Here is a 14,138-nt window from a genome sequence, read left to right as displayed (position 1 = left end):
TTACATATGTGTCTGGTAAAAGTGACCAGTAGATTCTACATGTGTGTATATATATATATATATATATATATATATATATATATATATATATATATATATATATATATATATATATATATATATATATATATATATATAATGTGTGTTATATATACCGCTACTAGATATATATTTATATTTACAAAAATGCATGCTTTTGTGAAGAGAGAGAGAGAGAGAGGGAGAGAGAGTCCTCTTCCTACTACACAATGCCCAGGTCAGAAGTCTTTCCCGTCTCTCCCATTCCCCTACGGGAACTGAGGACTGTTTAAATTCTTGCTGTGTGTTGGTGGCATTGAAGTGGTTTCTTGGCAGGCTTATTTTTTATTTTCTTTTCTTTCTTTGTCACGAAAGTATTCGCGACAAGAGAGGACATTTGGAAGTGAATGCGCGGTGTCATCGGGAACAGTAGACGCCCATCTGCTGACAGTAGCCTGTGGGAAGATGAGGGAAGTCCTCTCTCTCTCTCTCTCTCTCTCTCTCTCTCTCTCTCTCTCTCTCTCTCTCTCTCTCTCTCTCTCTGTCATATCTTGCAGACACCTCATTTATGAATATACAAAAGTTAATTTGCTCGTGCCCTAACAACCCCCCCCCCCCACCGGAGACGTAGTGTTGAAATTTCTTATTGTTTCCTACAAAGGGAGCAATTTAATATTAACCTCAAATATATTTTCATGAAATAAAATTGATAGCCTGATGTATTTTTGTGAAGTCAGATATCTTCCTTGTCCAATTCCAAATTTTTTTTTTATTGTTAATCCCTTCTTTTGCAGTTGTATTAAGTTATTTTCATTATTTTGGCTGAAGGAAGGGGTTTAGTGTTAATCAGATTATTGCATTTTTCCTTCATTGTTATGTTTTTGCTTCATATTTACATACTTTCCTTATTCAGTGTTACATTAATACACGATTAGGGTCTCTAACTGAACAGTAAGCACACCCCCCCACATATGTATATATGTATATATATATATATGTGTGTGTGTGTATTTGTATGCATGTATGTATATGTGTGTGTGTTTCTTCTGTTTATTAGTATCCGGTGACCGTGTAGTAATTCAATACTTCACAAGAAAAGTAACATTTGTTTAAAAAAGGAAAATAAATAAAATAAAAGATTAACAAAATGACCTGTATTGTCCAATATCAATCTCAGCCCGGAATCACATTGATATGTCCAAATATGGAAAATAAGTTAACAAATAAACCTAAGAGAGTTAAGTCAAGGAGTACACAAATAAAACAATATGTATGCTTACGGATGCATTACGCAGTCTTTACAAATATTTGTAGGCCCAGAGGAACTCCTAACTCTCAGGTGAACCGGTGCGCCTTGGGTGATCTTATCCGAAATTAGTGTGGTTATAACAATGATCTCCCGCCTTCTGTATACAGTTTTCCATTACCTTTAAAGGCAAAGGTTAATGGCCTTATCTTTTTATAGTTCAAGGTGGTAGGTGAATTTGAGAATGCTAATTGCGTCTTGTCCAGATTTATGGTAACTGTTTGTATCAGCAGAGATGAACTAACAGGGAGTATTTATGACGATTAGTATAGTCAGTTTATATACAGTATATTAATATATATATATATATATATATATATATATACTACCATATATATATATATATCTCTATATATATATGTGTGTGTGTGTGTGTGTGTGTGTGTGTGTGTGTGCCCACACTGTCATGATGTTCATGTTGTGTTTCAATTTAATACCCTGTGGTTTAAGGGTTTCTTAGTAATTACTATATTTTGTAATGTTGCTCAAGACTAACACTAAACTATAATTCGTTATAGAGGTTTCCATCAAAGTGCCATCAGTTTAGTAGTATGAAATAACATTTGTAATTATACTCCATGTGCATACAATAGTAGAAGCATTTTTAACTTGACAGAAATTGCCATACGCTGCTCACGAAATTGGAACGATAAACGGGAGGGCATGGGAAGGGGTCGAATGGAAATCCTTGGTTTGGGGTGGGGGAAGAGTTGGTTGTTGGGAAGGGAGAGGTGGCTGTGTGAAATGAAAAAAAATAGTTGCACATCAGTGGACTGGTTGCTTTTGTTGTTGTTGCAAATATTTTTTTTTTTATGTTATTATCAGTTTGCCGTCTGTAATTTGAATTGTAATTTTTTGTAATTTCATTTAATTATTATACGATTGTTTAGTGTAGAATCACTGTTGACATCATTAATAAATTCCCGTTGGTCAGCACTGGATAAAGTAGCCACCTTATGGGTGAATTATATCCAGTGGGCTTTAAAAGGGTATTCATTCTGGTGGCTGTTTGAGGTCCAAAACTTTTCCTTTTTTCTTTTTTATCCTTTGTTTTATATTCATCCCTACTTGTCTCCCTCCCTCGTCCCCCAATCCTGTCACCCTGTTTGTAGTTGGTCCGTCGACAATGACTTTGGTTGGTCACATGATGAATTACATACTGTCGAGGAGAGACTGTCGAGGGGGAGAGAGAGAGAGAGAGAGAGAGAGAGAGAGGACTGAAAAAGTAAAAGAATGTTCTGTCGAGAAAAGTCAGAAAACGAAGGTTTAGAAACATTCTTTCAAAATTGCATATCTTCAACGAAGAAAGATCAATAAAAATATCTTTAAGGGATAATACGAAAGGATTACGCATACCCAGAAATCGAAACGAGAATTAGCATTGATAAGGAGAGAGAGAGAGAGAGAGAGGATGTGGCGAACGAGCGAGAGAGAGAGAGAGAGAGAGAGAGATGCACTTTATGACAAAAGGGAAAATTTTCCTCTTCTTATTTGGCACCGAGTGCTCATAACATGCAAGAGTGATCTGGTGTGCGAGTTACGGCCACACGTGGTTTCAGAGTGTTCTTGGGAGTTATTTGTGAATCTGGAATTACTGTATTTTTCGATATTTTCATTCATGGTAGTTTCCTGGGATGGCGGTGCCTGGCAACTGCGGAGGGGAAATCGCGAGTTGCAACGTAGGTTTTTATTTGACCCTATTTTGACGGTCAGTTTGGTGCACTGAAGTGTAACCAAATTGTGGTTGATGTAATCAGTAACATAGACGTTGTATTTGGAGAGTAGAGGATGTGAAGTGTTGTTAGAGGGTAAATCAGAACAGAGCTATCTCGCACGCATTTCGAGGGGAAACTAGAGTCTCCACCTACACCCTTTGCACCACCCCGGCTCCTCTGAGGCCCCCCCACCGCCCCTCCTCGTTCGCGAGGGCCTGTGTCGGAGCCACAACGTTTCCTCCACATTCCCTTACAAGAGACGGCGGGGAGCGACCCAACCCCTCTCACTCTCTCACTCTCCCACTCTCACTACCACCACCACCTTTTACCCTCATTCCCCTTTCCCCTTGTTAATACTTTTCCCCTCGTAAGATTCAACCTTCGTCCCGAAATCCCTTAACCTAACCCCTTTTTACGCGCCTCTGGAAGCCAAAGTGTGCGGTTTTTAATCATATTATCCTGGTCTTTGCCCTCGTGTCTTCTGTCTCTCCACGAAGAGGACTTTAAACCCAAGGCATCGGAAGCAGAAGACAGCATCATCTCTCTCTCTCTCTCTCTCTCTCTTCTTCTCTCCTCTCTCTCTCCTCTCTTTCCCTCTTTCTCTTCCTCTTCCCTCTTCCTCTCTCCTCTCTCTTTTCGTAAGCCCCCTTTTCGTCCTTTTTATCACACCTCTTCCATCGCCAGAGTCTTCCACGGTTGTTATCGCTTTCCTCTGCGTGCACAAGTGCTGCTGCCACACCATGACCTATGCAGACCGATAGAGACGAAGTGAGTGGTTAGGAAAAAGGAAAAGGCGAGGCGATGAAAACGTGAAATCATAAGCCTCCATGCAGTGGTGTGTGTGAAACCGGCTGGGGACTATCAGGTTTTGGGGGACCGTAGTGTTGTTTTGGTGGATTGGCTGAAGATCGATACGTCGGTACAAGAGTCTCGTGTGTGCCTCTTCTATCTCCCATGAGTAAAGGCTTTTACCATTTCATTGTTTATTTCGTCTTCCCCCTCCCCCTCCCCTCCTCCCCTCCCCTCCCTCTCCGTCCCACTTCCTCTTTTCGTTGTACGCGTTTGCCTGTTTCCCCCTGTCCGATGTGCTTGTGACTCAGCAGGTCTGAGGAGAGGAAATTCTGTGTGAGGAAAAAAGGAAAAAACTAGTCGAGTGTGTTCGGAGAGGAAAAAAGAATCGGAAGATCTGGATAATAAAAAAAACAAGGGAGAAAGAGGAGAGAGAAAAGGATACTACTGTTTGGACCTTGAGAGAAAAGCGTGACTGTACGTCTGTCTATCCTTGTTACTCTCTTTTACTCTCGCTTTCTCTCACTGGAAGGAAAGAGGGAAGGAGGATAATGTATCTTGCGAGAGAGAGGGCGAAGCACAACCACCAGCAGCAGCAGCATCACGAATCTTAAAGCTCAGCCTCCCTGCGTTACGGACCTTCCTTCCTCGCTGGCTCTCCCACCCGTACCTTCTCTCTCTCTCTCACTCTCTCTCTCTCTCTCTCCATCTCCCCTCCTCCCTCGTGTGTACGACTGCTTCGCTTATCGTATCGCCAGCGTAGAAGTGCGTAGGCACTTCATGATGTAACAGTCATCCTCAGACACGACTGATGCACTGCTAGATTAATAAGACTGTTTTTAGGAGGCGTTGTCTACTTTTTCAAGTGAAATAAGGCTTATTAAGGGTGAAAGGAAAAACACCGTCTGTACAGTCGCAAGGAAAAGTGGTCAGACGATAAAGACGCTTTTTGTCGTTGCCATGATTAAAAGAGTGGGCTGTATGTTATAAAAGTCTACTGGTTTTTGTCAATTGATTACCAGCTACGTTTCCTTATACAAATTACAACGAATTTCCGTCCAGTACACGTCGTAAAAAGGAAAACAAAAATTACCTCAAGAGAAATTGTTAAACATTTACGAAGGTATCTATATTATATTCAATCCCCTTGTCTTGTTAATGGACTGTTTCCTATTCTACAGTGGCTTCATGGCTGAATGAAAGAATTGAAAGTTGTTGAACAAAGATTATATCAAGCATTTCTGTAATTACCCAAACAAAACACCACTTTGTAAGTTTTAATTCTAACTCTTCCTGTCCTTCGCATCTACTTCAAACAAGAAACACATTAAAGAGAAATAAGTGTTCGACATTGAACTGGAGTTTGCAGCGGAAGACGTGCTACTTTTGAAAAGGAAGAATATTGTTATATATGTAAATAAAGTTAAGGTTAAGAAAATTGTGTAAGTCTAGTGTCCCTCCATTTAAAGTGTCCAGCGTACAGTATATTTTATAAGTCAGATTTGAAACGATGGTAGTTTTGATACTCTAGTGGCTGCTATTTTTGGTTATAAGTTTTAGATAAAATAAATATATATATATATATAAATATATATAAATTTTATGAATACATGTGGTTCGTGTTTGTCCCCGTCTGGTGAAGTAGCGACTTCCCAAGAGTAGTCCTAAACCAGATCTCGTTAAATCTGGTGCAATAATAGATTTACGTAGAAACACAACAAAGGTTAGTCGTAGCAGTAGTGTTGTGCCTTTAACTGTAAACAAGATTTACCTGTGGCAAGAAAGCTGTATAACTCTTGTAAACCTTCGCAGCCCCGGCTGTAATTGCCGAGAGTCTTTTAACGAACTATACAAGGTGGGAAGACATTGAACATAAGAAATACAAAGAAATTGTAAAAGCGTTTCTTATCCACTTGTAAATTTTGCGGCCAATTGCATCTCACCTTGAAACTTGGACAGGGAGGCCCTCCCGTTGTTGGCACCGGTCGCCAACTGTGTTGACGTTTTTAGCGAAAGTGTGTGTGATGTAAAGGGGCGCTGGGAGAAAGGCGTCAAGAAGGAAAAAGAGGAGAAAAACTTATAAACAAGATTATTTACCCTGACATAAGGGAAACGACGAAGGCACTGGTAGCCAGTTGTCTGATGATCTTGCCAGAGGTAACAAGAGGGACATCTGGAGAAGACGTAGCCTTTGGAGAAGGTAAATAATCTGTCGTCATTGCTCTTGCCACTAGCGTTATTTCCGACCACGTCGACGGACAATAGGTGGAAAGTACCCAAGAGAACCCAGACTCGACTGCCCCTCCGGAGCGGAGCGGCGTGGTGCCCTTTGGCTTGTCAAGTGGCTTCTTGAGCGCAAACCCCAGAGATTGTGGCGGAGTTCTGGCGGCGACTTCTGACTGCACAGTGTCCTCCTACTACGCTCACCCGCAGCAATACCACCAGACCGCCCACCCGCCGCCTCCGCCGCCCCCACCCTACGGAGGACAACCACCCATGAAATGTGCCACCATGCCCTGGGTTAGTATGGATGTGACAATAAAGCGTCCGAGTATTTTCTTTATTATTTTGCCTGTATGGTTTTTTGAAGAGTGTATGTATATGTATATATATATATATATATATATATATATATATATATATTATATCTTGTATATATATTTATATATATATATATATATATATATATTCTTAAGATATTTAACAATAATGCTTTCGAGCATTATCTCATTACCTTGTTAGTATGCAGATTATTTAAAAGAATGAAGTTGATTCCTCATCTAATTGTTCTTATTCTAGAGCCACATCCATTAATATTTTCATTCCCCGGAACGTAGTACCCACAATAATTAATCAGACGGCCGTGAAATTGAATCATTTGAATATATTTCCTTCTAATTTTTTCTGATTGCATTTAAAAATATATAGGAAATGTAAGTCAAAGTATAATCTAAAACCTGTTATATTATTGTATATTTATCTTATCTGTGTTGCTTTCCTGTAAACAAACAAGGCGTAGAGATCACAAGATTTGGATAAAAGCTGCTCCTTGCGCGGCCATGATTGATGCGCGTTCTGTTTATTTGAATATGTTGGTAGGATGTTGTAGGTGAATATTAACCAATCTCATAATGAAGATTCATTTAAAGGTAAACGTGTTTGTTGTTTTGAAGTCTTTTTTCAGAATTTGTAAGAGTTTCCAAGGCTTGTTTATATGCATAGGGTATTTCATATGTGTATGTTTGTGGCATATTAAAGTCAACTTTATTTTATTTGATGAAATTAGTTTTTGTTGATGAGTTTCTTATGACTTGCTAACCAATAATGTAAATGATGTTTTCTTGCACCAGCGTTATATATTTTGACTGTGACCCTATAAAAACAGATGGAAAAATGTTTCCTTAGTATCGATTTTAATTAAATACTATTATTGGTATTATATCAAATAATACTATATATAGTTGCTGACGTGAATTATCGCGGAATCCTTGAAGTCGTCAGATTTGATTTCTCCAAAATGAAATATCACAGGTGTTGGGTTTTGTATAATAATAGAATTTATTTCATCGCAAACATTAACAGTCTGATTTTTTATGATGATAATTTACGTTTGAATGTGCGCGCAGTGAGGTGAACTGCGCAGCCAATCGCTCTTCAAAACATCTTGTTTTCCTCCGAGTGTTACAAGTCCCCAGTAAAATCCAGTCCTTGTTTCGCCGCCTCTCTTATCTGCCCGTGTGGGTGTTTTCTTTCCTTATTTTTCTCTCCCGTTGAGGCAGTCTGTTCCGCACGGTATCTCTTCACAACGGCATCTCTCTCTCTCTCTCTCTCTCTCTCTCTCTCTCTCTCACTGCTGCGGACGTCTCCTGAATGACAGGTGTATCTTTATATTTTCGATTCTCTCTTACTTAATTATTTGTCACCTTTTTTCTATAAGTTATCTCTCTCTCTCTCTCTCTCTCTCTCTCTCTCTCTCTCTCTCTCTCTCTCTCTCGTACTTCTGTAACCTTAGTTCTTACTCCGTTGGTGATGAACTCTACGGTATTTTTCCATCGCGTTTAACTACTCGCGACGTACTTACGAAAAGTTGGTAATATATCAGCTGTTACGGTCTTTGAATGTAAATGAAACTAAGACGGTGTAGCCGCTGCTGAAATAGCTATTTTGAATTCATTAAAATTCACTCTTTTAATATGAGGGTGTGGAGTAAGTTTAGTCTGGTTTTAATCGGAATTTTGTCTTTTTATCGGCATGTTAACCTTAGGTTAATACGCGATGCCCATATCCTTGATGTTTGTGTCTTGTATCTGATTGGCCGATCTCTTTGTATTTCTTTTTTGTATTTTCGAATGCAATATTATTTTAACGAATGTTTAAAGATGTCATTCCAGCATATTTATATTTTGCTTACTTTTCAAAACTATTGAGGCAGTAAAATCAACGAGTGCAAACTCCATGAATAAAAAAAACCACGTTAAAAGTATACCGAGTCTCCACTCTACCAAGCACGGTGAGCTTCAGTGATATCGACTACGGATATTTACCGTCAGCGCAGAAAAAGAACACGAGTAATAAATGCGCCGAGGTTTCTTCGGAGCAATCGAGTTTTCTGTACATCGTATAATCAAGGCCACCGGAAATAGACCTATCTTTCAGTGGTCTCGGTATAATGCTGTATGAGGCGCGGCTCATGAAACTAACCACGGCCAGGTGGTGGTCTATCCTCTATCGTTGCCAGACGCACCATTATGGCTAACTTTAACCTTAATTAAAATAAAAATTACTGCGGCTAGAGGGCTGCAATTTGATATGTTTGATGATTGGAGGGTGGATGATCACCATAGCAATTTGCAGCCTTCTAGGCTCAGTAGTTTTTAAGATCTGAGGGCGGGCAGAAAAAAGTGCGGACGGACAGACAAAGCCGGCGCAAAAGTTTTCTTTTCAGAAAACTAAAAACGGACAATAATCGCGTATGTTTTGGTAGCTGTTTAGATTTTTTAAACGCCATTTTATATTTGATGGTAAACTAAGCAGGAGTTGAATTTGCCTGCAGATTATTCAGTATGAGTCTTCTGTTCGAAATATTATACAAGTAAAACGTGCTCTCCTTAGATACGGTTCACTATCTGAGAGATTTATGTTAGAAAGCCGGGTAGGCATTTTGGGGTTTTCAATACTTTTGGGCAAAGAATTACTTTTTTAAAAATTATTCCTTTACTTTAGAATTACATTCACGCTTACAAAGATGGGTTAGAAATGTATGTATGATATTCTCTCTCTCTCTCTCTCTCTCTCTCTCTCTCTCTCTCTCTCTCTCTCTCTCTCTCTCTCTCTCTCTCTCTCTCTCTCTCTCTGTGTCAGATACTGTGTGGAGTGAGTCGCAGGGAATGAAGCGACATTAGGCTTAATGTTTTCGCTGGTTAACTTGACTTTAATCCTGTATACTGTGGCGACGGTCTCTCTCTCTCTCTCTCTCTCTCTCTCTCTCTCTCTCTCTCTCTCTCTCTCTCTCTCTCTCTCTGTGGGTAGTAAGCCTCTGTTCATATACTCTGCTATCTCCGTTATTGTTGTCGATGTAAAAGATCTGGAATCCAAAGGTTTGTGAACAACCCTACGGTTGTTTCTAAATTGTGTGGACCAACAGCACAGCAGAATTTTTTATTTGCAATATGTCTGTTTATTATTCATCTTTTTCAATGTTTACGTTTTATTGATTTAAGGCTTATTGGAATGCTCATTATCGATACAAAACATCAGCTTGAGAGAGAAATGTCACCATTTTTTTTTATTTTCATCAGCGATAGTGACTCCGGAAGTAATACTGAAAGGAATAGGGGAAGATGACATAAATGAATCATTGAATTTCTCTCTCTCTCTCTCTCTCTCTCTCTCTCTCTCTCTCTCTCTCTCTCTCTCTCTCTCATATGTATGTATATATATATATATATATATATATATATATATATATATATATATATATATATATATATATATATATATATACAGTATATAATATATATATATATATATATATATATATATATATATATATATATATATATATATATATATATATATATATAGACACAGACACATACACACACAGGCCTAGCTAGTGTAATCTGAATGATATGCCACTCGGGGGTATCAGAAGAAAATCTGTAATTACGCTAGAACTGTAAAATTGAAATTCAAGACAAACGAACCAGAAGAAGACTCAAAAAGTTCAACCCGGTGAGAGAACCGCCGCCGTAGCCACCGCCTTCAGCTGCGTCGGGGAATAGACCGCTGGCGTGGCAGGGCAGAAGAAAATTAGGCTGTAGGTTGTGGATGGTGGAAATCGGGCGCCCCCATAGATGCTTCCGTTTGTGAGTCACCGAATTTTCCGATGTCATGCGGAGGTCGGGAACGATGATCGCGTAAAGGGATCTCAGAAGTATCTCGTGTGACGCACGGTTGAAGAGCGATTGTTTCTTGACGGGAATCTTTATTTAGTTGCTTGTATATTAATGACTTGGTTGTTTTATTGTATGTTGCTCAGTATCTTGCTGGATACGTGTGTTTTTTTTTTTATTTAGAAATTGTTGATCATATTGATTTAAGTGACAAGGATTTTGGAATGAATGTTTTAGGCTAATCATCTATAAAAAAAAAAAACAAGGAATTATCGCTGTTTCAAGATTTAGAAATAAAACTGTTGTTTTTGTGATACATGCAGCATGTAATTTTAATCCATTTTTGTAAAGTTACTTCTTTGTTGTCACTAATCCTCAGGAATTTTTGAATTGTGAGGGACTAAGCTGAGAATAAGAAGCGTATGTAAAGACGGAGCTGTGTGCCTTGAGATAACTCGGAGGATGGAAGGCTGGGAAATTCCAAAGTGTTACATGGGAATGAAGAAAAGGGAAAAATTAGAAAAATTGGATGTATGGTGTGTAAGGGTATTGGAATGTAAGGGAGGTTGTATAGAATCAAGCGAGAGTGCTCCTCAGATGATGTAAATGCACACACACACACACACACACATATATATATATATATATATATATATATATATATATATATATATATATATATATATACATATATATATATATATATATATATATACACACATGTGTGTATAATGTAAATATATTTATGTACAATATACATAAAATTTTATATATATATATATATATATATATATTATATATATATATATATATATATATATATATATATATATATATATATATATATATCTCTATATATATATAATGTTGAATATTGATTCATTTTATAATAATATACAAAATATAAAAATATACAAAATATAAAAACACTTTTGACAGATATATGTAGAAAAGGCAAGAGAATAGGAAAGAAAGGAACCGAATTTATGTACGCAATCTTTAGCAGATGCTTGACTTTTTATTGTAAAGAATATAAGGAAAAGGATTCCCGAAGTCTTTCCACTTGACTTAATCTTTTCGATCTGCGCGAGAGATCAAAAGAATCCCTTTCTTCTTTATTATTTATTTTGCTTTTATTTTATTTTTTCCTTTACGCAAAACTGCCACTAATATCTGGACGATATTTTCCTTCCCTTTGCAAATACATCCGAGGATTTCAGGTGGTGACAGTTTTCAGAAGAATCGCCTTAGGGGGCGGAACTTCAAAGTTTGGAAGGGGGCGTGGTTTCAAAGTCAGGTTGAAGGAAACAGCCTCACCCCCTGCCGGATTAAGTGGCGACTTTACTCTCCCCCTGCAGTAGATGTTTGTGCCTGTACGACTCTAGAAGAGGTATGGGAATGGGAGGCGGGGTTTGGGGAGGGGAGGGAGGAAATCTCTTCGTATTGTCTGGTAGGGGGAAAAGGGGGCGGAAGGTGTTCCTTCTTGGGTTTATAGGTGTGGATGTTATGGCGACGAATGTTGATCCCGACTGGGGAATCCTTTTGTGTCCAAGGATAATTCTCGTATTCTTTTACGCAGAAAGGAAAAAGGGGGGCGAGGGGTGTTGGGTGTCCGAATTTGGCGAGCGGGTCGGTTGGAAATGTAAAAAAAAAAAAAATAAAAATAAAAATAAACGCAAGAGGAATGGTTCTGATAGGGGTATTGGGTTTATTTCTTCGTCCCTCGGCAACAGAGGCAGTAAAATACGCATATTTATTTTTCGTTCGTTTCATCTCCAGTTTATTCATAACATACAGTTTAAAGGAGCGAAACTTTGATATGATCTTTTGATGCAACTGAGTATTGCAGATTGATACATTAAAGTAAATCTTTCATTACATCGTAAGTTTGAGGTATTGTAACTGGATATAATTATGAAGAATATGTATGAGATAAAGTATCATTCATATTAGATGAATGCCTGATGTAATTGCAGACCTACTACATGATGTTAGAAGTGAATCGTTAGAGCAAGATAATTTCTTATGGAAAGTGTCAGTTGTTTTGTCCACTTGGGGTCATTTCTCAGCTGATTAAAGTGCGCTACTTTAAAGATGTCATTTAAGGAGTAATGAATATTTTTGGTGATGCAATAGGATAGTTGGGTAAAAGGCACTTTTTGAGCCACCTGAAGTCAACTAGTAGTAGAAATATATATATATATATATATATATATATATATATATATATATTAATATATATATATATATATATATATATATATATATATATAAAATTTGAAAACTGATGATAAAGCAATGGAGTGGTGCGTGTCTACTTACAAAGAGGTAAAGAGGCAGAGTGATTCTGAGGAAATACCAGTTTTTGTGTACGTTGAAGAAATAGAATATCATAAGTTTGGTAAAAAAAAAAAAACTAAATAAGCTTTATTCCATTTCTAAATTCACTTCATTATTTATATTTTTATTGGGACATATAATTACACATGCGCAAAATACTTTGTGTATGGTTTTAACACATACGCATATACATATTATGCATATCAGACATGTGTAACAGGAAGAACAAACATACAATTAAATACGTATAAATCCATTCCCCCTTTATTCTCTGTGCAAACGTTATATATATATATATAATATATATATATATATATATATATATATATATATATATATATATATATATATCTATCTCCTATATATATATATATATACATACACACACAATTACTGATGCACAGACACACACACACACACACATATATATATATATATATATATATATATATATATATATATATATATATATATATATATATATATATATTCACAATTTTAACACATTTACAAAAGACTTCCCATCATCATTCTTTACTTATAACAGCCAAACATCCTTCACCATCACATTCCACCATTATTCAGCTGAGCGATCCAAAGGAATACTCCTAGTCATCCTTCGATTGTTCTCCCGCAGGATGAGTTCCACCCATTCATCGAGGCGCTGCTGCCACATGTAAAGTCCTTCGCCTACACGTGGTTCAACCTGCAGGCCGCCAAGCGGAAGTACTTCAAGAAGCATGAGAAGAGGATGTCACTCGAGGAGGAGAGGAGGTGCAAGGATGAGCTACAGGTAGGTGGTCCTTGAGCAAAGAACTTTTGGTTTGAGGTGAAGGATGGGTGGGGGATGGGGGGATGACCTCTGTGTTCTTCAAGGGAGTCCTCAGAATCGAATAAGAAAAGCACGATTCCTTAAATATATAAAACGAATAAATTATTGTTAGGCGAACGAAAATTTCTGGAACATGTTGCAAAACATTTTTGAGTGACTACATATAATATTTAGGTATGGTTGTACTTTCATCAGCTTGCATGGTACACATACATGTTTGTGTGTTCTTCATGGGGGTCCTTTTTGGGCATCTGAGATTTAGGCATGATTGTATTTTCAGCAGCATACATAGTACACATACATGTTTTTGTGTGTGTAATTTCTCCTTTTTTTTATCATTTTTCTTATTTTCTCATTTTATCTTTACCTGTCTGCACATTCAATTATACAAACATAAACTTACAAGAAGCCTATTTGCGATTGTTAGTGTTTTTATTTCACTTTAAAATTCGCGTTTGTCAGTGATATTTGTAGTTCGAAATTTCAGTATAATAATTGTTTTCGTCGTCAGTCTCGAATTAATAGGTCAAGTATAGAGCGCTGGAGACTTATTAATCTTAACATATGATAAGAAATACGGCTGTTGTACCTCTTCATATTCTGTCTAAGTTTAAGCTCGCTGTTTACTGAATTGGTCTAACACATTTAACAAATGAACTATTATACAATCTCTCTTAACTTTAAACCAGCCTGCTTCCAATGGACTTTGCTAAGCAACGGCAGTGGTGATGATGCCACTGAAC

At 37.5% G+C, this 14,138-nt stretch overlaps 1 protein-coding gene across 27 annotated transcripts in view; it reads left to right on the top strand.

Moving 5' to 3' along the window:
• Nucleotides 1–14,138, top strand: part of NfI (Nuclear factor I) — a 473,509-nt gene that overhangs the window by 326,559 nt on the left and 132,812 nt on the right. For 26 of the 27 annotated variants that reach the window (XR_010855470.1, XR_010855469.1, XM_067117590.1 and 23 more), the window contains one exon: nt 13,201–13,356. Coding sequence is in view for 25 of the 27 variants with exons in the window: in XM_067117590.1 (XP_066973691.1) it covers nt 13,201–13,356 (156 nt within the window). In the remaining 2 variants the exon portion in view is untranslated. Of the gene's footprint in view, nt 1–5,148; nt 6,349–13,200; nt 13,357–14,138 lie in introns of all 27 variants that reach the window. The other variant, XM_067117575.1, reaches the window with a different exon arrangement.

The sequence above is a fragment of the Macrobrachium rosenbergii genome, chromosome 15, assembly GCF_040412425.1.
Source record: "Macrobrachium rosenbergii isolate ZJJX-2024 chromosome 15, ASM4041242v1, whole genome shotgun sequence".
Lineage (NCBI taxonomy): Eukaryota > Metazoa > Arthropoda > Malacostraca > Decapoda > Palaemonidae > Macrobrachium > Macrobrachium rosenbergii.
Note: the sequence above shows the minus strand (reverse complement) of the source record. Positions and strands in the feature narration are given on the sequence as shown.